General features: G+C 47.8%; 2 protein-coding genes across 2 annotated transcripts in view; both read right to left on the bottom strand.

Annotated features, from left to right (window-relative positions):
• The window catches only part of IPMK (inositol polyphosphate multikinase), a 44,517-nt gene extending 40,063 nt beyond the window's left edge, over positions 1-4,454 (bottom strand). Inside the window, exon 1 of the mRNA XM_051617140.1 lies at positions 4,077-4,454. Coding sequence (XP_051473100.1) covers positions 4,077-4,299 — 223 coding nt within the window. The 5' untranslated portion in view covers positions 4,300-4,454. The remainder of the gene's footprint in view (positions 1-4,076) is intronic.
• Positions 4,455-12,973: 8,519 nt separating this feature from the next.
• CISD1 (CDGSH iron sulfur domain 1) lies at positions 12,974-25,897 on the bottom strand. Its single transcript, XM_051617858.1, has 3 exons — positions 25,812-25,897; positions 20,397-20,602; positions 12,974-14,999 (listed from the first exon to the last, which is right to left on the bottom strand). The coding sequence occupies exons 1-3, from the start codon at positions 25,840-25,842 to the stop codon at positions 14,910-14,912; spliced, it is 327 nt and encodes a 108-aa protein (XP_051473818.1). The 5' UTR covers positions 25,843-25,897; the 3' UTR covers positions 12,974-14,909.
• Positions 25,898-26,510: the final 613 nt, after the last annotated feature.

The following is a 26,510-nucleotide window of genomic DNA, read 5'->3' as shown; positions in this document are numbered from 1 at the left end:
AGCTTTGTGTCCCAAGAAGAGTTTGCAGTTGTAACAGCAATTGTGTTTTCACCTTTTAGAAAGTACTATCTCTGAATGGGCTCTGTTGTGCAGTCTTGGAAACGAAACAAAATCTTCAGAGCTCAAGATATTTACTTTAAAACAACCACCAGACTTGGAAAAGTTGTTTCAATAGTTGGCTGTGCCAATGAACAAAGAGGGGTTTAAAAAGTGTGCATAAAATAGATCTCAAGTCAAGTTGCTTGCTAAAAGCTGGATTTTCTGTACTTACTAGAAGTAGAAAAACACTGCCACACAAAAATGTGCAGACTAGCACAACATCCCTGAGACACAACAACTTCTTGCCCCTGCTGCCATTCCCTTTTACTCGTGCTAGAAACCACTGAGTGAACAAAGTATCTGCACAGAAAGTGTTTTGAATGTGAACTACTAACAGTTACAACATTAAAAGAAGGTTTCATAATCCATACTCCTCAAAATCTGCATGTTGGCTTTGCTGGTAAGAAAAGACAATCTACAAGGCAGAAAGATCAGGAAGATACTCCTGGGAGTAGAAACCACACACTATTGGATTGATACATACTACTTGAAGGGTTTAATGTAACCTGATGTGGGCTGAAGTTGCCTCATCCTCTGGATTTCTTCACAGACTAGAGCACCTACTCTAGCTGTGACTGAGACAGGACTGGAAACGAAAGACTTGTGTTTCAACACTCACCACAAAGATAAAAACTCCACCACCTTCCCTCTGATCTACAGCAACAACCAGAGATATCATCACCTGCAGATGATGCTAACATATGTACCTTGGTCATGGTTTTGTCCTAAGGCACCTGGGTTTTTTCAGCAGAGATAGGGATAAATATTGTTTTAGTATATGAATATGCAATTTAACATTTCTCAAGAAGCAAGCAGACCTATACCACAAATAAAATTCTGAAATATCTCTGTGGCTCTGCACACAAAGCCTGCTAGCATTCTGAAACTCAAATCCACGACAAAAATGATGAATACAGATGTACACACTCTTCTAAACAAAACAAAAAATCACATCTCATCCACATGCTTCACTGAACAACAGGCAAAACCTGTTCTGCACAAACACACTGAACATTTATTTTAGAAAAGAACTTCTGTCCTCTGAGGGTATCTTACAAGGACTGACCAGCATAGATGTGCCACCTTAACCTTCTCATCAGGAAAACAGCAGCCAGAGAAACAAGTTTTGTGATTTCCATGACACCAAGCAAGCCAGACCAAAAGAGAATAGCTCCTTTAGCTACACAATCCCACTAATGGCTTGGGGACCTCCAGCACATTGCAGGTACTGGCACCAAACCACAGCCCAGGAGTGGAAGGCTCTATCATGTGTCTCCCTCCACCTGCCTCTGGAATTCAGCCACAGCCTGAGGTGGCTACCTTACTTACTTACTACACATTATTTACTCAGTGCAAATGTCAACAGTAATGCCCAGAAGCCAAGGGTCCATGTGTGCATGCAGGGAGACTGCCAGAGCCCCTCCTCTGCCAAGTGGCAACAATCTGAGGGAGAAAAGGGAAAATGGAGGGAAAACCCAGGAGGGAGGGAACCCTACAGCAAGAAACAATGTAAGGCACACTTCAACCAAAAAAATAGTAACAAAAAACCAAAATGACTTCAGATACCTTCAAGCCCTCTGTGTGTTTGTACGTGGGGACAGGAGGGAAGTTGAGCACAGAGGACAGCAGTGACATGCAGAAGGAAGCTGGGCAGAACAAGGAAGGCTCCAAGCTTGAATCAGTAAACAGCTCGGATCCTAACACCAGCCAGGAACAACCTTCAGGGCACACTTGCCATGTCGTACGCCTTGCAGTAGAGGTGCCCCAACAAAAAGGCATAATTTTCTGTTTGTTCTATATGGTTTTATAGCTTTATGATATTGGGTTTTTTTATAGCTTTAGGCTTCCAAAATGCCAAAGGTTCAATTGGGTAGGAAAGGGCAAAAACTGAAAACAGCAGGAAGGGTGACTACTGAAGGAAAAAGCAGAGAAGGAACGGAGAAGGTGGAAGACACACTGGTCTCCTCACATATGCTTTAAGTGCTCCCAGCTTCTGGCATGCAGATCGTCTGTGACATTCCCTACCAGTGCTATTAGCAACTACACACATCCAAACAACTGGCTTCCCAACAAAGACACAACGGGGAGCAGCACTGCAGAATGATACATGTCCCTGTGTCTTTAGCACCTCCAACTGCCTGCACGCCTACATACAACATCTGTAAAGGAACGAAATGTGAAGATACAGTTACAAAAATGAGAGAGCTGCAAGTGCCAGAGCAGCTTTCATCTTCACTTAAATGTAAAACTCATTTTCTAAGATGAGTTCATCAACCGTGGTGGTATCTCTGCAGGAAAATCTTGGCCTTGTTCATTAGATGTAGTGCTGCCAGCTTTACCTAATCCCTTTGAGCTGCACCTGCAATATAGATGGTGTATCACCCATCTCATCTCGATCCAACTACAATAAAACTGAGGTGAGGCCTTTTTTTGCCTGGTCCCACCCCGTTACGATACGTGATCAACGAGGAAGACGCGCAGCCCCGAGGACCCAACACACCTCCCTCCTCATCTCATTGCACAGCAGGGGCAAGGGGACATCTTGCTGTGAAGATTATCAGCAGCACGACATGCCAGGGAGGCAGGCTGTAGATAAGACAAACTGACAGTGAGTGTCATTACTGCTGTAATTCCACTCGCTGAAGAGGTTCTGAAGTTCAGCCCACGGCCTTTTCAGCAGAGGCAGTTCCCACCTTCGGGGTTCAAAGGCAATAACAGGACAGCAGGTACTCAGTACAGCCACTCTCAAAGGGCACCACGAGAGCTGAGCGGACATGCACCTTCCCTTTGGCTCAGGGGCAGGGGTTATACCAAACGTGACATCCTGGAAGGGTGAGAAATGCCATATGGCAACATGAACTTGGCCGCTTGCTCTGGCACTCACCACCTCTATGTTAAAAGGCACCTACATCAGAAGGGCCAACACCTCGCTCCTCAAAATCTAGAATTGAAATAAAGAATTAAAGCTAGTGGAAGCACGCTTCAGAAATGCTGTATCCTCATGATACCTGTATTATTAGACTGCTTTACTAGCCTCTGGTGCAGACTTACTCTTACCATCAAATAAACAAGCAACTGAGGAGCCACCTCCGGTGGGTAAATCACTAACAAACATTCTGCTGGAGTTCCTGGTGGCCACAGGTTTGTGGGTTCACATGAAGCACAGCTTCAAGACGCATTCTGAGGGGACCAGCACGCCATCACCTGAATCAACACTTTTTTTAAAAGGTTCCTGTTAAAATGAAGCTGAGGGTGCCTGTTAACACCCCGGTCCTGACAGGCCATTACTGTGTCTGAAAACCACCTGCAAGAAGGCCCTGGGCCGCAGAGACACGGCCCTGGAGGAGGCAGAGCCCGGAGGAGGCAGCCGGACCCCCCGGCCACGGCGCCCACACCCGCACCCCGGGCCCAGCGGCTGCTCGCAGCCCAACGGGGACGGGCAGAGCCCGGCGCGGGAGCTCAGCCCTGAGGCGGCACATCCTGCCTGCCCGCCCGCCCTGAGGTACCAAACCCTGAGGTACCAAACCCTGAGGTACCAACCCTGCCCGCCCGCCCTGAGGTAACAAACCCTGAGGTACCAAACCCTGAGGCACCAACTCTGCCCGCCAACCCTGAGGTAACAAACCCGGAGGTACCAAACCCCGCGGTACCAACTCTGCCCGCCAACCCTGAGGCACCAACCCTGCCCGCCAACCCTGAGGTACCAAGCCCTGCGGTACTGAACCCTGCCTGCCCGCCCTGCGGTACCAAACCCCCCGGTACCGCGTCCCCCTCCCGCCGCTCCCGCGGGGCCCCATCCCGGCCCCGGCCCCGCTCCCCGCCGCCAGCAGCGCGGGACGGGAGGCGAAGGGCAGCGAGAGCCGCCCCGCCGCAGCCAGGCCGGCCGGCCCCCGGCAGCACCGGGGTGGCGGGGAACCCCCCCCCCCATCTCCCGGGCGGCCCCAGCCCTTCGCCCCCGCTTCCCCGCCGCCGCTCACCGCCTTTATCCTTGCCGTACATGTGCCCGGCCACCTGGTGCGACAGCGGCACGCAGCCGTTCAGCCCCCGCCGCCGGCCCGCAGCCCCCGCCGCGGGGCCCGGGGAGGCGCCGAGCGCCGGCTGGGCCGCGGCCTCCTCCGCTTCGCCGCGCCCGCCGCCCGCGCAGCGCCCGCGCCCGCCCTCGGGCCGCCCCGCCGCGGGCAGCGGGGGCTCGGTGGCCATGTCCCGGGGGGCTGCGGGGGGGACGGGGAGGAGGCGAGGGGCAGGCGGGCCGGCCTCAGCGGGCGCTGCGTGCCGGGGCGCGGGCGGCGAGGGCCCGCGGCTCCATCCCCGCCGCGCCGCTCCGCACCCCGCCGCTCCGGCAGCCACTGCCCCGCCGCCCGCCCCGCCCCGCACGCCGCTCCGCCTCCCGCTCCGGCCCGGCCCGCCGCGGGGAGGGGGTCGGCGGGGGCTGCGGGGGGCGGGGCGGGGCGGGGCCGCCGGTGGCACCGACCCCCGCGGGTGCGTGTCCCCGTGGGTGCGTGTCCCCACGTGTGTCCCCGCGGGTGTCCCCGCGGGTTTGTGTCCCCATGTGTGTCCCCGTGGGTGTCCCCGCGGGTGGGTGTCCCTGTGGGTGGGTGTCCCCGTGGGTGTCCCCGTGGGTGTCCCTGCAGGTGGGTGTCCCTGTGGGTGGGTGTCCCCGTGTGTGTCCCCATGTGTGTTCCCGTGGGTGTCCCCGCGGGTGGGGGTCCCCGTGGGGGTCCCCGCGGGTGCGTGTCCCCGCGTCCCGCCGCGAAGCCGCTGTCTCGCTCGGCCCTGCCGGGACAAGGCGCTTGGGTGGCGGGCAGGGGCAGGTCCCCGCTCCCGGGTCCCGGTGACGCCCCCGGTGCTCCCCGCTTGTGTCTCGATTTACCGATCCCCCCAGGTCGGTTGGCTTCGGTGTTGTTTTACGGCAGGAGGTCAGAGGCGCTAACGAGCGGGGGCAAGCTGAAGGATGTCGCTAGTGTCTGACGGTTGAGGCGGGTCAAGGACCTTTCCTGAAACCCTGTGAGGTGCTGGGCTTGGCTTGGAGGTGGGGACACCTGGCCTGGCACCGGGTCGACATGCAGTGGGGGATTAATCCGGAGGTTAACCCGCCGTGGGCAGAGGAAGCAGTGCACAAGCCCTGCCTTCCCTCGCAGGACCCCCGAGCTCGCTGCCTGGGCTGATTTTACAAAGCATTTCTTTTCTCTAGGGCATCTATCAGCTCTGTTTGTCAGCCTGTAATTACTGCCTTTTCCTTCCTGCTGTTTCATTCCTTTTATAAAATCAGCTGAACTCGGTGAATATTTGCCCTGAGCTGGCAGTATCCGCCGGGATCAAGTCGTGTTTGGCATTAGGAGGACACGGGAATGGGAAAACGAGCATGGAGGTAGGGAAAGTAGCTTCAGCAGATGTGTGATGTTCCTTCAGGTTTGATAAAAGCTGGCTGATGTGTATCAGGAATCTTGCATTGATGTCAGAGGAACAGCAGTGTGGGGAGCTGAGCCATTACGTGCCACTGCTTCCCATCCCAGAGCTGGGAGACGTGGCAGGGTGGCTGGGTGGCAGCTGGGGGGGGTAGCAGGAAAGCTAAAGGACCAGAGGAAGAGGAAGGTCACAAGGAAAACGAGAGTATTGAAGAGAGGAAAGAGCATGGCATATAAATATTTCAAATCTACGTTTCATTAGTTCATTGTTGATGAAATAATTTGTTTCTTAATCTGGTAAAACGGGGAAGACAGCGGTAACAATTCTGCAAGATCCTTTCTGAAGCAAGAGGGCTGGTCAGAAAGGTTCTTTTTCTGCCTCCTCAATATCCTCGTATTTGTTGCTGTCGAGCCCTAAAGATGAGGAGTCAGATGGTTGCAAGCATAAGCTCCTGTCTTCAGTTACCCAGTGCTGAATTTTCCCAGGAGGGTGCTGACGCAGGAGAGAAATAACCACAGATTTGTCAACCCTTGCACAAAAAAAAATTGTACTGAGTGCAGTGAAAAAAAAATTAAATGAAAGGACAAGTGGTACATTTCTGGCAGAGAGAAGGCACCTGGTCTCAGCAGCAGCAGCTGCCAAAGGGCTCTGATGCCAACCTGAGCCTTGCAGGAAGATCTTTTCCCCTGCAGAGATGTGAGACACTTTGCCTGACTCTGGGTCTGAATGCAGAGAGAAAATCATAGATGCTCTTTCAGACTTGTGTCAGTGCCCACCTAACGCTGCGCTCTACCTGAGCTCAAAATCTTAATGGGGAAAAAAAAAAAGAAATTAAAAGGCCAAAAAAATGGAATTTAAAGGCTGTTCAAGTACCTAGTCCTGAACTGATAGCTCCTAGATATCCTTAGGGCTAACACAAGTGGACCTGGAGGGGATTAAAAGAAACACAAAAGCATGAGAAACTGGAATTAGTAAACACTGACTGTTGCCTTTTCCCTGATACTTGCTTTGGTCAGATGTAGGCATATGACAATCAAGTGAGGTGAAGACTGTCTTCTCCTTCCACCCTCACGCTTCAGCACAACAAGTTCGCTAATCTTATCTGGGAACTTCTAAAACAAAACAAAGCAAAACCAAGAGAATAACAGAAACTACAAAAGATTAATGTCTCCACAGAGGGTGGTGCTGTAAGAGTTTGTGCTAAAAGCTGTACCCATCAGCAGGGTTCCCAAGGAAACTCCTCCAGTTGCACTTGAAGAGAAAGCAAAAGAGGCTGCAGAGGGCAGGTGGAATCCCACCCCCAACAAAATGCATTTGGCAAAATAACACTTCATTCTGGAGTACTCTTTGTTGCTGGAAAACAAACTTAGCATGCTCAGTCTGATCATGGAACCACAGAATGTCAGGGGTTGGGAAAGGAGCTCTGGAGATCATCTAGTCCAATCCCCCTGGCACAGCAGGACCACCTAGGGCAGGCCACAAGGGAACACATACTTGAAAGTCTCCAGAGAAGGAGGCTCCACCATCTCTCTGGGCAGCCTGTCCCAGGGCTATGTCACCCTCACAGGAAAGAAGTTCTTCCTCATGTTGAGGTGGAACTTCCTGTGCTCTAGATGTAAATACTAACAATATAATCACAGTTCATCTTCCACACGCATTCATTTTGCACAGACTCCCTTTGTGCTGCCAGAGGATGCCTCACCAGCAGATTTCAAAGCTCCCCTGAACTGAGCAGGATTACAAAAGCATTACTTTCTGCTGAAATAAAGCCCTTTTTTTTCAAACACAACAGCTAGTTAATAACTAACCACAAGGCGCTGGGTAGTTTAGTGCAGGAAATAAGCTCATACGCGAGTGGAAGTGCAGGGGGGGGCATTAGGTAAATGGCTTTGTGGGGCTAGCAGCTGGGCGAAGCATTGGGGTATGACAACAAGCTCTGCTGGCTTTTTGACTGTCCCTTTGGTTGGTTCACAGCCACTTCTGTCCCCACCTTGCCAAAAAAAACACCTCTCCTGTGCCGCGGGGTCTGTGCCAGAGACCAGGACCCTGCTGCCCGCAGAGCCGCTTCCTGCAGCAGGCCCCTCGCTTCCGCAGCTTCTGCCGGCCCAGCAGGTTGCAACAGAGCCGACCTGGACCCTCCCTGTGGCCCTGATAACAAACGGGAGGAGCCAGGAATTTGCTGGAAGGGTGAGAGCACCTGCAGTGGGTGCTTCTGCTGCAGGAGGGCCGGGCCGGCTGATGCCGTCGCAGCAGCCTGACAGTTGTAGCAGGGTTCCTGTTCTTCTTTCTCACCGTTTCACAGCAGAAGTGCTGCTGTTATCACACCCTCTTAAAATAGCTCAGGGCTTTTCATCCTTCGATACACTCACAGAAGTTCTGTCCCATCTTTTTTTTGTTCCTAGATCTTAGAAAGGCTTGGGTTGGAAGGGGCCTTTAAATCGCTCTTGTTCATGTTAAATAAAGGGAAAACTGAACTACTCTTGGTCTGTTGTAGCTGTAAAACTCAAAGGTGTGATCCCTCTTTCTTTCCAAGGCACTGCCTTGTCACTCAGGCATCAGGTCCCACCGTGATCAAGATTTTACTTGGCTCTGACTGTTGCAAACTCTTTGACACCACTCTCTTCCCAGGCAACCTCGTACCTCCGGGGTTCTCCAGGATGAAAACGAAGGGACAGAGCCAAAAGCCAGCCTACACTCTCTGGAGAAAATACAGCTTTGAAAAGAACCATGAGGTTAATTCACAGCAGTTTTGTATTTTGTGGATCATCTTTTCTACAAATAGAACCACAGCTGTAAATTTTGGGAGGTCTGGTCTGTATTAGAAAGCCACAAGGACTATAAAGGTGAGAAGCTCATTGCAGTAATTTCTTTCTTCCTCAGTGTCCTTGGATTGTATTTTTTTGGTGGTGATCAGTAAACAAACTAAGCACAGAATTTGGAGGAAAGGTTCATTTTTTAGCTGAAGAGATTAAGAGAAAGGGGAGAAAAGGGAAGGGCTTTCAGGGTGGAGAGGAGGCAGCCATGGGTGCTTGCCGAGACCGGTTTTATTCAACATCTTAGTTCACAACCTGCAGAAGGGAGTGTGCACAAAGTCACCAGGTCTGTGGATGCTCCTGAGCCCCAGTCAAATGCCACAGTGATGGCAAAGAAGCCCTGCAGAATCTCCCAAAACTGAACAAAAGGCACCACTTTGGCACAGGAGCTTCAGCGTGGGGAAGCGTAGGGTAACGCACGCAGGGGGGATAACCCAAAGCAAAGCTCCTTGGTGCTCATCCTATAACTGGCTGTCACAGCCCAGAAAACACATCCTGAATTCACTGTTGACAGTTGTCTGGGATCGCCAGCCCGATGCATGTCTGCAGCCAGAAAAAGCCCACAAAGTGTTGGGCAACACCAGGAAGAGCACTGAAAGACAAAAGGCGTCACTTTGCTGCCATGTGTAACCTCAGCCTGCCACGTACTGAGCCCGGCTTCCACGCCTGGTCTCTCATGGAGAATAGGAACATACCATTCATTAACTGGTGCAGAAGATGGAATTAAACCATGATTTGTGGAGAGCTGAAATCGGTGGAAGATGTTTTAGCTGCCTCCAGCCCTAGGGAAAGGGCAATGGGACGTGTGTGCTTTGACATCCTTGGGCAAGAAGTTGTGAAACGGGCATTAGAGCAAAGACTTTAGTACCATCTCGTGGTCTCAGGGCTTACAGGTAGATAAAGATTCCTCCCTTGTCTTTCTAATCAAAGATTTTCCAAGTACAGCTTTGTATCTCTATCAAGGGGCTGCTCAGGGTTCATGAATGCACGATGGAATTTTCCCAGTCACATCATGCTATAGGATAACCCTGGTAGTTGATTTAAAATTATTAATATGCCAAGAGGTTTATTTCAAATGCCACTTTGTCTTTCCCTTGAGGCTACTTGCACTGCCTCCACCTGCAGTGAAATTACACACCTATTTATTGACTAAACCCACTGCCAACTCACATTAAGAAAAGTCTCTTCTGTTAAGCTGCTCTACTCCTGGACTTTGTCTGCAAAGCAACAGAATTTCAGCCCTTAAAAAGTAATTCAACCCACACCAATGTCACAGCCAAGAATGAGATTGAAAGAGCAAGATCACACTCTTTAAAAAAGCAACAATTTAATAATTACTGAAGTGAAAATCTCTTCTGGCCCTTGTCTTGGTACCCAAGTTTTGAGCAAGAGTCCTGGCGGAGAACAGACAGTGCATCTTGACCACATCTTATCCATGTATGGTGATATTTGCCAGCTGCAGTGAAGTATTTCAGAAAAGTTATGCAGCCAGTGACCTTATCATTCATTTTGCTGCCTTTCTGTTGCCAGCTGACTTGACTGAACGGCACAAACATTCTAGCTACTGAGCAGATCCTCGCAGCGGGCTGAATTTTGAATGCTTCACACATTAAAGCTGTAATTTCTGGCACGCTCAGGAAGCTCTGGGTTGTTGGTTTTTTTTGCACAGGCTTCTCTGGGAGACCAGAAGGCACTTTTTGTTGTGCCCTGCATTCAAAAACACCAGGAGAAAACTGCAGTCCACATGATGAAAAGGATGCGGATTAAGGGCAGAGCAATGTCAGGTCAGAGAGGGGGGGATGGTTGGGTCTTCAGCTAGAAAAAAAATAACAAGAGGAGTTATCTCTCCATGCTTATGTGAGATGTATGCAACAGAAGTTGCTTGAGAAGCCTGATAAATCCTTTCTTACCAGTCCAAACTACACATGAGAAAGGTGGACTGAATTCTACTTTGCTACAATCAAATAAACCTACTGTGGTTTTACTGACTTCAGGGAAACATTCCTTCTATTTATTATCACCACACATCTAATTGAGCAGCTCACAGAAGTGGGCATGCAGGAACACTCGCGTGCTAAGAGGGCACCCAGAGCATGAGCGTACATTGCTTTCTGTCCAGTACTGTGGGATCTCACAAACAGTTCAGGAAGAAAAGAAAATACAGGACCAGATGTCTGCTCCAGGCACATAACCCCTTTGGCTCGAAGGGGAAGTTTCTGGCTGACAGAACTGCTTAGTGCCAGAAGCTGATGAACAGCCACTCTGTACAACTTATGCTTTGCTCTATGAAGAGGTATAATGAAATGCAACACCTCACTTTCTGTTCTTTGATTTATCCCTGTTTGCTACAGGATTAAATCTTCTAGCTTATACTCTTCACCCATCTGCTGTTTTCTTTATTTTATTTCTTATTTATTTATTTATTTATTTTAACCCTTCCTGATTCTCTCCACACATTTATCTTATCTGCTGTTCAGTTTTTACTCAGCTCCTCTCTGCATTAGCCTCAGCATTAGGCAGCCTGGAAATCATCCTGCCCAACAAAAAGGTACTACCCACCCCAGGCAGCACAGCTACAACAACACTGCTGCAGGGGAAAGCAAGCAGCAGAGTGTTCCAAGCAGCAGCCCCTGGTGCCCATCCTAAACTAATGATGGCTCCAGGAAAATGATCCTTCTTCTGCTGGTGCAGAGAAGCCACTCATCAGCTCAGGAAAACCAGGGCAGAACAAGGCTGGGGGCAGAAAGCTGTTGCAGGAACTAGTAGCCAGACACCACTGGGCTGAATGTGGACCAGTGGCAGTAGAAAAGGCATCTGATCTTCTCAGCAGCAGGTCCACGTGAAATGTACTGAGCAGGCTGAGGTAGAGATGCTGAGCACTGACAAACCCAGTCAGGGTTTGGGGCATTCCCTCCATGCCCACACTCCACAGGGGCCTCATGCTCTTCTGCCTAATCCCACCAGGGCTCAGGGTGAGGTTCGAAGCTGCAGGAGTTGAAACTAAAGCCAAAACCACTAAGTTCCACGCTCAGGATGAGTAAAGAGAAGCCAGCTGAGGAGGTTTCTTTGCAACACCAATGTCTGGCTTCACGCCTACGTCCTTATCCTTCCTGCTATTATAAAATGTTCTTCCGTTACTGGTGTGAGCGACTCTGCCTCAGCAGTGACTCACGTTTCCATGTCTTTAGCTGTACTGCACTGAGAGGAAAAAGCCCACTCCAGTTGCTGTGCAGCTGTGCAAAATCCATTTTACAGACCCCCTGAGCAAGGTCCAAACTGCAATAAATACAGTGGAAACTTTGGTAGGGCGTGTGGTCAGCTCTGCAGCTCTGGTGGGTGGGGAAGGTGCATGAAAAGGTGCTCTGTCCCAAACATGTTTATGCACTTCCAGGTGCCTGGGCTCAAGTCAGACAGCAATGCTACTGAAAAAAAATTATATATATATATATACACACACACAAATATATGGATGTATAACCCCCCCCCTTAAAACCAGCATTGCCTTTATCAAGAAGTGCCCACGGCACAGGGTTTGTTTCCTCCTAGTGGACCAGGGTGAGACTGCAACGTTGGCCTCCACCATGTGAAATGACCCATTTAGATTAACGGTGCTTGAATTAAACCTGCTTGAAAATACCAGTAACTTCCAGCTGTCTCCTCTTCAAGAATACCCATTCCAGAAGCACTTGGGATACCCGAGTTTCAGGCTGTTTTGATCAGTCACACTCAATCGCTGCAGAATCAAGACTTTAATTTGGTCACCTTCCTCATGAACACTTACACATTGAGAAGTAACATAGGACAGAAATAGTTTTACCCTGGGACAGGATCCTTCTTTAATATGAAGGATTTTACCACATTTTCACATAGAGTTTCAATGTGATGTGAAAACTGCACATTTCCAGAAAAATATCTTTATGGTTAATACTTGGCAAAGATCTAACCAATTCACTTAATAGTCCAGAGATTATTGGAGGAAACACTAAAGAACAGAGATTGCAGAAGACACTGGAGCAGGAAAGCACTCAGACTATCAGAACAGGGTAACCTGTTATGGTACTAAACAAGAAAAATGATGTGTTCTCTGTTGATGCTCATGACTGCTGGCAAGTTTGTTCACTCAGTTTCAAGTAACTTTTCATTACCAAGTTTAAACAGCTCACAGAAGTAACTGGAGCTTACAGGGACAGTACAGCAAATTGTATGTGCATCAGAACACAGTTTAACCACTTGGTGTCAACATTCCGAAGTGTGACACTTCTCCAAAACAAACTTGCCAGTGTAAATCAGCAAAGACTCAGCTCCTTCATCTTTGCTTCCAAGAAACAATTTTCACAGAGCCCACTTCCCTGGCGCCCAAACTCCAGGAAATGTTTTACTGGCAAACTCCAGGAAATAACTTTAAGACTCAAGAGACTCATCTGAAACTTCAGGACTTCATTTCTGAGAACATAAATGCAGCTTTCAGTACATTTTTATTCCTTCAAGAGGAGCCAGGCTTTGCTGCTAACAGGAAAAGAAGTCTCAGAAGGAAAACCCAACCCAGGCCCAGGTTTATGATTACAGCAGCATTGGTGTACAGCACGACTCAGGGTAACTCCCCCTTGAAAGAAACAGGACACCCAGGAGATAACACAGACATTACAGCCTTGAGATGAAGATGAGCTCAAATGTGTATTTGACAGAAATACAGAAATATCCAGTGCCATATTCTAATAATACAGAAACAACTTCGTTTTTCAGATAAAAGCAATGTATTTGATCATTTAAAACAACTTTCCACAGGCATCAGTGCTTGGCCAAGTAAAAAATATCAAGTTCCTTTACAGTCAAGACAGGAAGAAAAGGTAGAAATGAAATGTGTTTGACTGCAACTTCTTACAAGTAGAGGCCTCTTACAGCCAGTAGTTGCCCCTACTGTAGCAAACCTGCAAACCCTTTCTCTGCCTCTGAGCCACCTTCCCTGCTTTTCATGCCCTCTGCCAAAATTCACATCAGTCACCTAAGAACTCAGCCCCTGCAGGTCTCAAGAATATGCAAAACATTTTCTTCAATCTTTATGACTTGTGCCAGTCAAACCCTTAAAAACAAAAATATTAAATAAAACCTCTAGTCCCCCAGTCCTTAAGGGTCCTGGTTAAAATGTCAGCTTCTTGAGAAGGCCTTTCCCCTAGCTGTGAGGTAGTCTCCCTGTGCCAGGACACCGAGAGCTCACTCTCATGCAGGCTGCAATTGTGCTGATGGACCAGGCTGAATTCCCAACTGCCCTCTGCCACACCCCTCTTTGGGCTTTGGTTTGTAGTAATTTGCATGCTAATAAATCAAAGCTATTTTAAGGAAACCAACATGATGGCTATTAATGCAGCTGTGTCAGACGAGTGCCATACAGAAGGAGGACAAGAGCTCTCTTCTCTCATCCTTCCTTTCTCCCTTGTTTCTAGCCATTGCCAGAGCCTTTCCTTGCCCATGTCAGTTCTTTTGGTAAAATCAGCTCAACCACACTAACAGGTTAGCCCAGGGAGGCAGGAGGGTTTTTTTAAGACACATTGAGCCTAAGGCCACTTAGAAAGGTGTGTCTCCTCCCTCCACAGCGGGAAGAGTCCTCCGGAACCAGCCAGAGCAATGATGAAGCAGACAGTCATGATGGGTGGGTTTTAGTTTTTATTTTAGCTTCTGGAATAAATCAGCATTGCCTCCCCCACAGAAGCGTCCTGTGGTCTGCGGAAGTTAGCTTCACTGCTAGAGACTGCAAGTGAAACTAAGGCTTTCTAGCAGCAAAGACAACCCTGCCATCCCCTGCCCATCATTCTTTGAGCACTTTCTACCATTCCACTTCTCTATTAAGAAAACTCTCACAGAGACCATCTTCCTAATCCTACTCTAGAAACAGGTCTGCAGTTCTGGTAGGATGCTCTTGATACCATAGAGTAGTAGGGTCAAGTTTCAACACTGCTGTAAAATCAAACGTAAAGATACCCTTTAGCCCCATCTTGGTCTCAGTCTTTTTATGTTGTCTGTTTGTAGTTAGCAATTTTAAAGTTGTTCTCCTACAGAAGCCAGCCAGAACAGTAGTCTGGCAGGCCAAACATGGTGTCTGCAGAAAATGCAGCATCATCAGAGGTTAAGCTGCATTTTGGCACCCTTATTTCTTTCCTGCCACTGCCTTTTACCTAGAAATCTATCCAGACCTGTGACTTTAGGACTTCAAAACCTCTCCAGGATTTTAGGATCTACCTTTCCAACACACATGCTGCTGAACAGCCTCAGAGCAGCACATACGTATTTGAAAATAATTTAATACCTATTTTCTGATTAAGTACATTCTGAGCGTCATTTCAGTTTCATACTCAGTGACAGGGTACACACACTTCACAGGACAAGAAATTTAAACCATGACTATTTAGTACATTATGCATTGTAGTGATTAAAACCAGACAAGCACCAGAGAAAATACACATGCTGAAGCCTGATGTATATACTACACTGGAAAGTCTTCAGTGACATGACAAAGAATTTGTGGTTTTTTCCCCCCCAATTACAAGTGAGCAGAGGATTTGTCAGACATTGGTTTTGTAGCTTCTACTGTCCACTCTACGCCTCCTTCCTCTTGATGATCAGAGGCCCAACGTTGTCACCAGTCTCCTCGTTGTGCTTTGTGTGAGAGCCATCACACAGTGGGAACTGGAAAGAGAAAGAATAAACAGGTCTGAAGTACATGCAGAGTCAGAACTGGGAACCTAGGCTGGGAGGTCACTAGAACGTCCTCTCCTTAAATCCACTGCGCCCACATACCACAACTTCTGTGCTGGCATCTCAGGTCTTTCCAAGTTTTAGCTGAACACTAGTTTTGTCCACATGAGCACAGAGTGGACAAGAGGCTTGTTAAGAAAAAGAAGCAACTCCAGTCCATTCTGTTTGGTGTTCCTGCCTCAAGCCAGCATGAGGAAAATGCAGCCTTGAGCTGACCTTTAGCTGCAGCCTACCTGGGGTGTCCTGCTTTCAACCTCGCCACACACTGTTTTCCTGGGCCAGGGTTGAGTGCAGTGACAGAAGATAGGAGGGGTAAGGAAGAAAAACAGGAGGAGAACCAAAGCTGATTTTTTTTTCCTGGTTTTCTATAGCACGTGCTGAGGAAGAAGTTTCCCTAGTCAACTCTAATTTAGGAGAGGCACCTACACGAGTCCTGCCCCCAGACAGCTAGAGTGGGAAGCTGCTTTTCCTTCATCCCTGACACAGCTTCTCCTCAGCACAAAGGTCCCTTTGCACAAGCTGGCTTCCTCAGGAGGGTTTTGACCTGCTAACGGAAATGAACGGCACTTCCAGCTGACTTCCACTTCCCATTCATCATGGGGTTTTAAAGGTTCCACTGAGGAAAGAATCTGAAGAAATGTTTGTTCCATAAAAACCTCCTAGAACAGCCTGGTCAGAACAAGACCCACGGGGACTCCTTCAGGCAGCTCTAACTGCCCAGGTCCCAGAGCAGCCACAACCACTCTGCTCCTGGGCAGCTCTTTTCACATGCAAGAGCCAAAGGACATTCTGTGAAGCAACAAGAAGTTAGATCCCATCACTCCTCCAGGATGCATTTTCAGGACTAGATGCCTCCTCTGCAGAGGAACCTCTGGAAATGATCACAGAAATCACACACCTGTCCTTTGCATTCAACCACTATTTTGTTGCTTAGAAGCAATGGGAACCAAAGGTGGGCATTAGTCAGCTTTTGCCTTTGCAACAGCAATATTCCCTGGCAATACAGTCACAATCCAAGTCTTCCACACTCCACTGATCCCAGTGTTCGTGCCTCCTCACTCACAGACCTTGAAAAAAATGAACACTGTATCACCCACGCTTAGTTAGAATAAAAAATGTCTAAGTACCGTAGGAAAACAATATCATGCAGACAATATACATGTGAAACACATTCCTAGAGTTCTAAAAATCAAGTCACCTGCCCTATAGGGTAAAGTGTTGGGGAGGGCAGAGAGGTGAGGTGGGGATTTTTTTTTATTTCATTGTCACAAAATGTCAAACCCCCCCTCACTATAAAGGGCAGGTGATGTTTCCAAATAAAGAAACCCTGAATTCAGAGAGTAGTCACAGAAGGTGATTCATGCAGGAACTTCATCATCACAGCAGTCAGTTGTGCCTCAGGCACTGGCAGATACTTGGGAAAAATCTGAGCAAACAAGCACATATGTTTGTGGGACACGGACCAGCTTTCAACCCAGACTGTTCCTAGGACAGCTGTTTTTCCAGGCAACACCACAGTCCACTGGTCTTCACAGGAACACTGATCCAGCTTCCATCAGGCATTAGCATCTCACAAGCCCCAAGGAGGCAAGCCCAGAGTCCAGCTACAGAAACATCATTACTTCAAGTTTGCAAGTGACAGAATTAGTGGGATTCATAGGCTTCAGATCAAGACATCTTTCAAAGCTATCAACTCTTACTGTTCTGAATTAATCCTCTGGGTCAGGTGGTCTCAAAACCACCAGCTTACAGAGGCTGGGACACTAGACTGAGCTTCTCAGAGAAAAAACCCAAAACAACAGAAGACCAAACCACTACCACTTTTCCAGAGCACCCACCTGGTCACCTTGAAGGCTAGACTCTGAATAGATGGATCCTGGGCCGGATACAACATGTTCATCCTTGATTAAGTTAAAGCAGGCTAGCAATAGCAACCAAAGCTCACACCCTGAGGGAACTGTGCAGTGATCTGGACAGCTCAGCTTATTTCCCTTGACAGTGAACAGGTTTAGCTTCTCTACCACTGTTTCTCCTGACGTTCTGCAGCAGTACTCCTTGACCCACAGCCTGGGTCTAAGCCTAATACTTCTCTGCAAGACACAGAGGTTGCAGGTCATTGTGGAAGAGAGGGAATTATTTTTTACCCCCAGCTCACACATGTAAAAATGCAGAAAATTAAGAAACACAAATGTTCTAACATTAGCTTAATTACAGCTTTGGTTTTAAGACAAAAATCTTGCCTCTATACTGGTAAATTTGAACACTGGCTTTTTCCACAGAACTTGACAAGCAGTGCTAAGAAGTGCCTGCAGAGCACAATAGGAAAGGGCCATTTAAAGAACCACCTACCACCTACTGTGACAGATCATTACATCCCAAGGCAGACTTATTTGAAGATGCCACTTTTTTCTAAACAGGTGTATTCCACCAAGACTTTGGCCAGCACAAGCCTCTGAAGTATCCCGTTTCAGAAAAAAAACAACTGAATCTAATGCTGCTCATCAAGAGTGACCCCAAAACACCTTGGTATAGTCCAGCTGTTTTGTTATTCCCTGCACAGGAGGAACACCAGCTGCAGAGCATGCACACTGGCAGTGCACACAGCAGAATCCTATGGTCCATAATGTTACTGATGCTATCAACAGCATCTTGCCTAAACCTGATGGGAAATGCCCACGCAGTCACACAAGAGGACACTTCTTCTAACCTGGAATTAAGATGCTCATACACCACTTTAAAAAACACAGCAGGTGGTTACTGCTTTTGAAGTTATTGTAATTCCCTGCATTGGAAGCACACCCATTCTACCATCTTGCCATCACAAGAACGTTAACAGCATCTTAGTTTGAGAACTGTAAGAAACAGATAATGCTAGCTAACCACTTCCAAAGAGGACAAGCATGTGAGAATGATGAAGAATGTCTGTATTTTATTGCTGCTTGGCAATAACTGAACACGAGGAGAAGCACACCAACCATCTTAAAGATCATACTACCCACCATCCAAGATCAGTCAAGGCAAGAGGAAGGCAGCAAAATTGGAAACTCACATCTCTTAAACATGCTGATTAAAATACTCATGATTAAGCATCAGTAAAAGAAAATAAATGCTTTCAACATTTTCCACTGGCCTCATTCATGCCTTTACAAGACGTTCCAGATCGGAGCTCTAATAAGGGACTCACTATAAAGTAGCCTCATCCACTTCCTTTTAGTGTGTGATTCCAGAGCTCTAACTTGGTAGGAGAGCACGTGCCTGAACTGACAACACTGCTCTGGTATCTGCCAAAACCCACTTCTTAAGATTTTTATTTCACACAAAAAAGACAGTATCAAACAATAGCTACAATGTTGGCAGGAACTGCAATGAAGCCACTGAAATTAGCCACTCTCTTCCATTTCTGCTTGGAATACAGAGTAGGAAGCAGAAAGTACAAATACACACTAGGGTTCAAGTTAGGATTTCAGTTTGGGGTTTTTTGGCAGAAGCACTGAAGGAGATGCCTACACTTTTGCAACCTGAGGCAAAACCAAATTCAAATATTAAGACAAAGTTCAGATTCTTAGAGCTGCCTTCCTCCTCCCTCTTCTTTTCTGAAGCTGTGGCCCTTGCAGCAGCTTCCAAGGCTGGATTCTGGCTGTCAGTTGAGACTTAGCACAAAGAGTTGGAGGCAGTGGTGCTACACGTGCAGGATACCTGCATGCTGCCCAGCCACCAGCACTGCATGCCAAGGTACACACTGCCCTGCTGTATGACCACTCCATGTGTAACTGAGCCCAGGGAACACACCCTGGCAATGGTGGGGGGAGCAGGGAATCCTGCTTTTCAGTTCAGACTCCGAACAGAGCAGAGAAGACAAGCCCACCTCCATGGGACTATTGCAGAATCAAGTCCTGATGCTGTTTAATCCTCAGTAGTTCTAGTGTTAAGCCTAATACAGCTACAAATATGTAACTTCCTGAGTTATTTTCACCTGCAAGGTAATAATGTCAGATCTGACAAGCGCAAGAACCAGAAGTTACAGCACCAGGAAAAGTGCAGAGTGTGGCCCAATTAGCCCTGTGCCTGAGGCTGGAGAAGTCCAGTGTTCAGGTCACTGATGGAGGGATAACTAGATCTCAAGGCCGTTGGCCTCACTTACCTGGCTCTGAAGGTTTGTATTATTCCAGTCCCCACATGTTAGCACCCTGACTTCTGAAAAGGCTTCTAAATGTGTGCCAGTAGTAAATGGAAAGGGCTACCAGTGCAACGCACTCTCTCTTAACTACAGATCCCAGAACTATCACTACAGATAAATTCTATGGAACTGGGCTACATCAGATGTCATACATCTCTACCTCAGATTTAAATCTGTACTTGGGGTTACTGAAAGGCTAGGCATCATGCTTACCACTCAATTTAGGCAACTGAGGCAACCCCACTTCATGCTCAAGGAATTTGGACCAGTGTCTACGTCAGACTCTTTAACTGTTCAAAAACAGAGGCCTAAAGCATCCCATCATGATTTCACTGGCTTTACTTTAGGATCACCCATATAACTATTCTGAGTTGCTAAGGCACTAATGCATTAAGTCCATTTGTCTAGATTCTTCAAAAGCTTTTAAGCACAAGGGCTTCTTTTGAGATGACCTCCATCACCATGGGAAACTATTCACTGCTGTACTCATTTATGTGGCAAAAGGCAACTATTTACAGTACACAGCAGTACTACAGCCATAAATTCAGGACAGAACAGCAGCACCACCCTAAAACCCTGTGCACTAGTCAGGCTCTTCCCAAAACAATTCTGCATTCACCCTGTCCACAAGATTTAATGATGGGCTCAGACATAGCCAGTGACAATTTGACACCACCTCTGGTGTACCAAGAGGCTCCTCAATCAATTTGTGTTACTAACACCATGAACTAGTTAGCAAGAGAGTTTCTGACTTAAGTTTCCAACTTCCTCCAGTAAAATGCATTGAAGCTCATCTCAAACTGTGGTTCCCAAGCTCTCCTTTACTTGCCAACAGACCAGTAATTGTGGCTAAGCCTCAGTATTAGCCAAGGCAGCACACAACACAGTACCTGTCATTCATGACTGTGATTGCTCCATACCAGCAGCTCTCCTTTCAAGGGATCTGCTTCTTCACAGCTACAGAAACCTGCTGTTCAGTATTAGCCCTGATCTGCAGGCTTTACTCTGAATGGCAGCATAAATCTACAGTTTTATGGATTCCAACACTGCTACATCCCTCTGCAGAATAGTTTACATCAAGTCAGATTACTCTAAATGAAGGAGTTTGAGTTGAAAGATGCATGCAGATGAATGAAACTGGACCATCTTACCTTCTTAGATCTCCAACAACGACAGTAGACAGCCTTGTCTCCCAGGTCTTCCATATCAAATGCATGGACTACCTTGGGGTTATCCTTCTGGATATGGGGATTCACCACTGCCTTGCAGCACTTGTCTTTCGAGAGAAATTTTTTGTAAGCTAGGTACCCAACAGCAGCTGCTCCAGCAGCTAAGGAGACTGCAGCAATCCATTCAACTGGAATAAAAGAAAAAGAAAAAACAGACTGTCAGGTTTTGACCAAAACATTCTATTAAAACTACTCCCTAGCAAAAATGTCTTCATGCTGGTGGCAACACCTCTACTTCCCAACAGCCCTTTTTGTTCTGTGGAGGAAGAACAGTACTTAGGAACATTTTCTTTTGGCACTCATCCAGTTAACTAGCTCCTTTCTACTGGTCAGAGTTCTCCCTCACCCTAACCCCTTCTAACACATGGCTGTGGGTTAACTTGGCAGGGTTTGGGGGCTTTTTTTAACCCTTTATTTGGGAACCTGTGATATCAACATGGGCAGCACTTCCAAGTTCAGCACATTAAACCAGCTGTAAGTACACCCCGTAGCAGCAAAATACCTCAACCTTGTTCTTTTGTTTCAGCTGCAGGAAGGTCACTGAAGAACAGTTAGCATCAACAACCCAAGCAGGACCCCTCCAAGGTATGGGGACAAGTAGCTTTTAATATAATGCATCTTACAACTAAGAATGGTAACAGGTGGTTTGGCAACGAGGAAAATATTGAACATACCACCACTTCAGGGAATAACAAAAGCCAGCTTAGATTAAACACCTGGGCTACTGGGAAGAGTATGGAAGTAAAATATTATATTTAAGAATAACAGCACAAGTTTAACTGGACTAGGTCTTGACCCTCTGAAAGAGCTTCCACTAGAAAAATCCTCTCTCCCCCACCTCCCATCCTCACTTTCCCACACCTCGGATACCTTTAAAATCTTCTCACATCTGTCTCACACAGTTGATATAATTTCCTTTTCTGCAAGGAGTCTTCCTACTTTTTTGTGGCTCTATTGTTTCTTCTCTGCCTCATGAAAATATGCTGGACTTTGGCCCAAAGGTTCTGGTTGCAGCAACAGCCCTGGCTGCTTCTCTCAGAGCTGGAGGCAGCTGCTGCTTTTTTGTTTTTAACCCAGTACTTCAACTCACACATGTACTCCTAACGTGTACATACTGAGCTTGGCTGACTCTAGAGACAAATCAAACAGGAATGTAAGTTTTAGCACATTTACACAATTTAAGAAAACTAAACCAGTCTCCAGTTGGCTATTTCTGTCTTGCCCTTTGATCTCTGCATTGGATTTGAAAGACCCCCAAGCCACATGGCATCTCTGGGGCAAGAGACACTACTACATTCAAGGACAAGAAGAAACAAAAAGCCTTTATCAATTCTTGCTGCTTTCCACAGCTGCCTGCCTGCACTGCCACCATGAGCTTGCTCTGAAAGGATCCAAGCTTTCTGCCCTGTCCCACAGCCTTTTCTGAAATCCATACTAAGGCCTTTCCTCAGTTAAAACATTGTGTTAGCTCACAAGCCCTATGTGATCCACCAGGGCCTGGATGTAGCATTATGTGGAATTAGACAAATATTTATTCCATGTCTGCAGCCCTGTAGGGCTTTAGGGTCTTTAGGGTTTAGACCTTTAGGGTCTTATTAAAGGGTTAAAAGATGCAAAAAGCCTTCAGAGTTCATTTTCTTAGGAAATTAAGCAGAAGAGACCAATATACACTGAGACCTCCTCTGCAAAAGAGGGACAAAGCCTCCTTGTTACAACAGGGTAATACTAGGATACAGAAAACCATCTTTAGCATCAAACAATTTTCCTGACCCCAAGCTCCTTACAACAATAAAAACCCCAGAGAACCTGTTGTGAACTCAGTGTTTTATGTGAATCCAGCAAGTTCTCACCTCTTTATCTCCCCATTACAAACTAGCCAGAGTAATACATTAATAGGTCAAAAAAGGAGATGAATTTAAGGGATTCTATGAAAATCTGCTTTGATTTAGCACAACAGCCCAAAGCAACCCAAAGAACAACCACAGCTTAAATCACAGGCACTGAACCACCCTTTAAAGTGCTGCACCTTGAGGAAGCTGATCTTCTACTGTACCTATCCAAAAGTCCAGGTCAGCTTAACAAACCAGCAGAGAAAAAGATTCTGAGGATAAAAAAAACCCAACACAACAACTCACAGCACTGGCAGGGAAGTCTGTACTCAAGTTCTTGCAGCACATTTGGAAGAGCTGCTCTAGACATCTGCAGCTAACCCAGATCCCCCTGAGCATCCCTCAGGCCACCTGCCACAGAATCACACACAGCCCATCCAAATAATTGTCATCTCCTGTTTCAGTGACCCTCTGCTTCTTCTCCCAAGGGTCAGATCCATCCAATACACACACAGGCAGACTGTGTACATAAAAACAGGTCAACACATTTTTTTTTCTTACACTAGATCAGTGTCTTTTTTACTGTATTAGCTTTTTTCCAGCACTTCCCTGGAGCCGTATCAGGGTGGAAAATTGTATCAATCAATAATACAAGAAATCCAAGCATTTAAAGCAGGTTGTTGGTTAAATTTCGGCATTGCCTTAATGGACATCATGTAAATTTGTGACAGCTCTTTGGATTTGACAAACGGGCTCTCTCTCGATGACATACCCTCCTGCAAGGCTTCAGAGGTACTAAAAGTTTTGATGGCAACTGCTTTGTTTCACACACAGGTGTGGAAAAGGTGCAATGCCCATTTCATCTTTCAAACTAAGTTAACCATAAAACTGTAGCTGGAGGGAAAACACCTTTCATAAGTTTTTTTCTGAATACTTTACACCCTGTTTCCAGCAGCCTCTGGTGCCAGTTCAGCAGTGTCCTGCCAAACTCTTAAGGTCATGCACGTCTGTAAATAGTGTGACACTGATGTGGAATGTCAAGGGGTTATTTCTTTTTATGATAAAAACACTAAAAGTGACTTCTGTGTGATTATTAAATAAGCCTCAGTTTTGGTACAATACCAAAACACAAAGTTACAGGGCAAGACTCTACAGGCCTGTGTAACACAGCAGAAAAATGGTTTTGATGTCCTAATGACTGAACAACGGAAAAGGTCTGGCTAAAACTCCAGAAAAATGAACACACAAAGGAGAGAAGGGAAAAGAGATGGAAACAGAAGTCCAAGGAATGCAATCCCAGGAGAGGAGGCAGGGCACAGAAGTAAACAAAAACAAAAATCAGAAGATGAAAACAGCAACAAGCTGTTGGGAGGAACTAATTTTCTTTTATATTCTTTGGACAGATCCTAACAAACAACAGTTTTGGACCACAAAGTTTCTCTTCCTCTCTCTTCCTTGAACAGCTACAAAATTGGTCTGGATGTTTCCAGATCTAGGCTACAAAGGTACTTTTGGGATCTACCAGAGAGCTCAGACTGATTTTCACTGCAGGAAGAACACACATGTACCCTCTGCACTGCCAAGTGCATGAAGAAATCAAGATGGTCTTGGCTCTCCCTGAAGCACACGGTCCTCCTTACCACACATATCAATTTACATCAGTCCAAGACAGTCCTAAGGCCATTTTCAAGTTACCTCTGCTGCTTAAAAAAACGTTAATGTTATTTGAAAGTCAGCTACAGAGGAGTAGTAACTCCAGACATAAAAATCTGTATTGTTTTGTCTTCAGAAGCACTTTTAACTTTCAACCATTGTTCTCCTCCTTTTGCTGCCAATGTAGAGGCTACTATTGTCCAAGAGTTGTTTATGACAGTCCAGTCACTGCCCACAAGGAAAGGCCACCTTTCTGCAGGCCTTGCTTGGGCACTGAGGAGTCATCCAGCACAACTGGCTGCACCCAAAGCCTAATAGTAAAAGCCAGTCCAGCAGATAAAGTCACACCTATCACTTAGCAGCATCCACAAGAAATGGGATCATGACTGACAGGCTTAACTTAACTGAAACCACAAGGTGAAGAGGTCACCTGAGGGAAGAGGATTGTTGGACCTGGCCACTAAGCAGCAGAAGACAAGTCACTGTGACCAGGTCTGGGGTCAGTGTGGGGTCACACCTGCAAACAACCACACCACTCAAAACAAAAAGCACTAGCTGTGCTATTCACTGCCCTCTAAAGGGTATGCAGAAGCAATTAACTCTCCACTTCCTGCCAGGAATTAAATCCCAGGAAAATACAGGAAGTTTCTGGTGTCCCTTCTTCTCTAAGGAAACTGGCATTAGTATGATTTCCAAAATTAATCCACCCCCAAGCCCTGAAGACAGATCTGTGACCAGCCAGGCAGTGATCAAGGCTAATCTTGACAGAGATCACATTAACCCTGTGCCACCTCCTCCTAAACAAAGCACTCTCCAGACTGCTCTGATCAGCTGCCTCCCTGCTTTCCCAGGATAAAGAGGATATTTTCAGTTAGATTAGGAGCATGTTCCTCTCCCTCCCCCACGAACTGAGTTCTCCTCTCGATTCCAAGCACATAGGAACTGCTCCAGTTCTTCTAAGTGACAGCAAGCTGCCTTTGGGAATGCAACCTGGCTGTAAGCTATTAGCAAGTCACCCTCGGGGCTTTGGTGGGATTATTTTAATAAGCACAGCCTTCCACCACTAGAACCCATTTCAGACTACAGCTAACACCCTCTGCACCAGCAGCGTACCCAAAAAAAAAAACAACAAACCAACTTATCTGGATGGAGCTCACCGATTTAAGGGCATAAACCACGAGCAGCTTTGCAACTGGAACCCAGAGCCGCGCAGGAGGAAGCTCGGGTTTGTTTTTTTTTGAGAGGAAATCCCAACAATTCGGATCTCTACTCCATCCAACCCAGCCCCCCCGACCCCCCCCCCCCCCATCAATCCTGCCCAACAGCAACTTAAAGCAACACAGCTGGCGGTTGAGGTCACTCAGTGCACGAGTGTCACCAGGGCCTGGAGGAGAAGTTAATAATAATAATAAATAAATAAAATAGAGACGCACGGGTTCCTACGAAGTTAAGCGGCAGGTGGGAAAGGGAGGCAAAGCCAACGGCGGGGCCGGGAAGGGGCCGTTCCCACCACACAGGGCTGCGGCTCCTGAGGGGAAGGGTCGGGAGGCCAGAGCCTGTCGCGGGGGGCCGGGGGGGAGTCCCTGGGGGCCGGGGGGGAGTCCCTGGGGGCCGCAGCCCCTCGCCCTGCCCAGCTACCCAGGCGAGATTTCACCGACACCGGCCTCCCCCCGGCCTCAGAAGCGCCTGCGTCTCCCCCAAGGGGGGCGGCCATTTTGTGTGTGTGTGTGTGGGGGGCAACAGGGCCGCGCGACCTCCCACACCGCCCCCGCCACCTCCGCCCCCGCCGGCGTGTGCGGGCTGCGCGGCGGGCACCGCCAAACCCTCCCGCGTCCGCACCCGGTCCCGCCCCTACCCCGCACGGCGCCGTTCTGCCCCAGCCCCATGGCTCCCGCTCCGACGCCGCAGAGGGCACCCGCAAGCCCCGCCTGCCGCCCGCGCCGCCCACAAAATGGCGGCGGGGCCCGCCTCCCGCCCGCCTCCCGAGGGCACGGCCTGGGGGGAGGCCGCGTCTGGAGTGGTGTGTCCTGCTCTGGGCCCCTCAGCTCCAGAAGGACAGGGAACTGCTGGAGAGAGTCCAGGGCAGAGCCACAGGGATGATGGAGGGAGTGGAACATCTCCCTGATGAGGAAAGGCTGAGGGAGCTGGGTCTCTTGAGCTGGGAGAAGAGGAGACTGAGGGGCGACCTCATCAGTGTTTACAAATATGTTCAGGGTGAGTGTCAGGAGGACAGAGCCAGGCTTTGTTCAGTGATGACCAGAGATAGGACAAGGGGCAATGGGATCAAATTGGAGCATAGGAGGTTCAAGGTGAATATCAGAAAGAACTTCTTTCTGTGACAGAGCCCTGGGCCAGGCTGCCCAGAGAGGCTGTGGAGTCTCCTTCTCTGGAGACATTCAACCCCCCCTGGACACGTTCCTGTGTGATGTGCTCTGGGTGACCCTGCTCTGGCAGGGGGGTTGGACTGGATGGTCTTTTGAGGTGCCTTCCAACCCCTAGGATTCTATGATTCTATGATCTCCCTGATGAGGAAAGGCTGAGGGAGCTGGGTCTC

The sequence above is a fragment of the Apus apus genome, chromosome 4, assembly GCF_020740795.1.
Source record: "Apus apus isolate bApuApu2 chromosome 4, bApuApu2.pri.cur, whole genome shotgun sequence".
Classification (NCBI taxonomy): domain Eukaryota; kingdom Metazoa; phylum Chordata; class Aves; order Apodiformes; family Apodidae; genus Apus; species Apus apus.
This window is presented reverse-complemented; position numbering and strand designations above follow the sequence as displayed.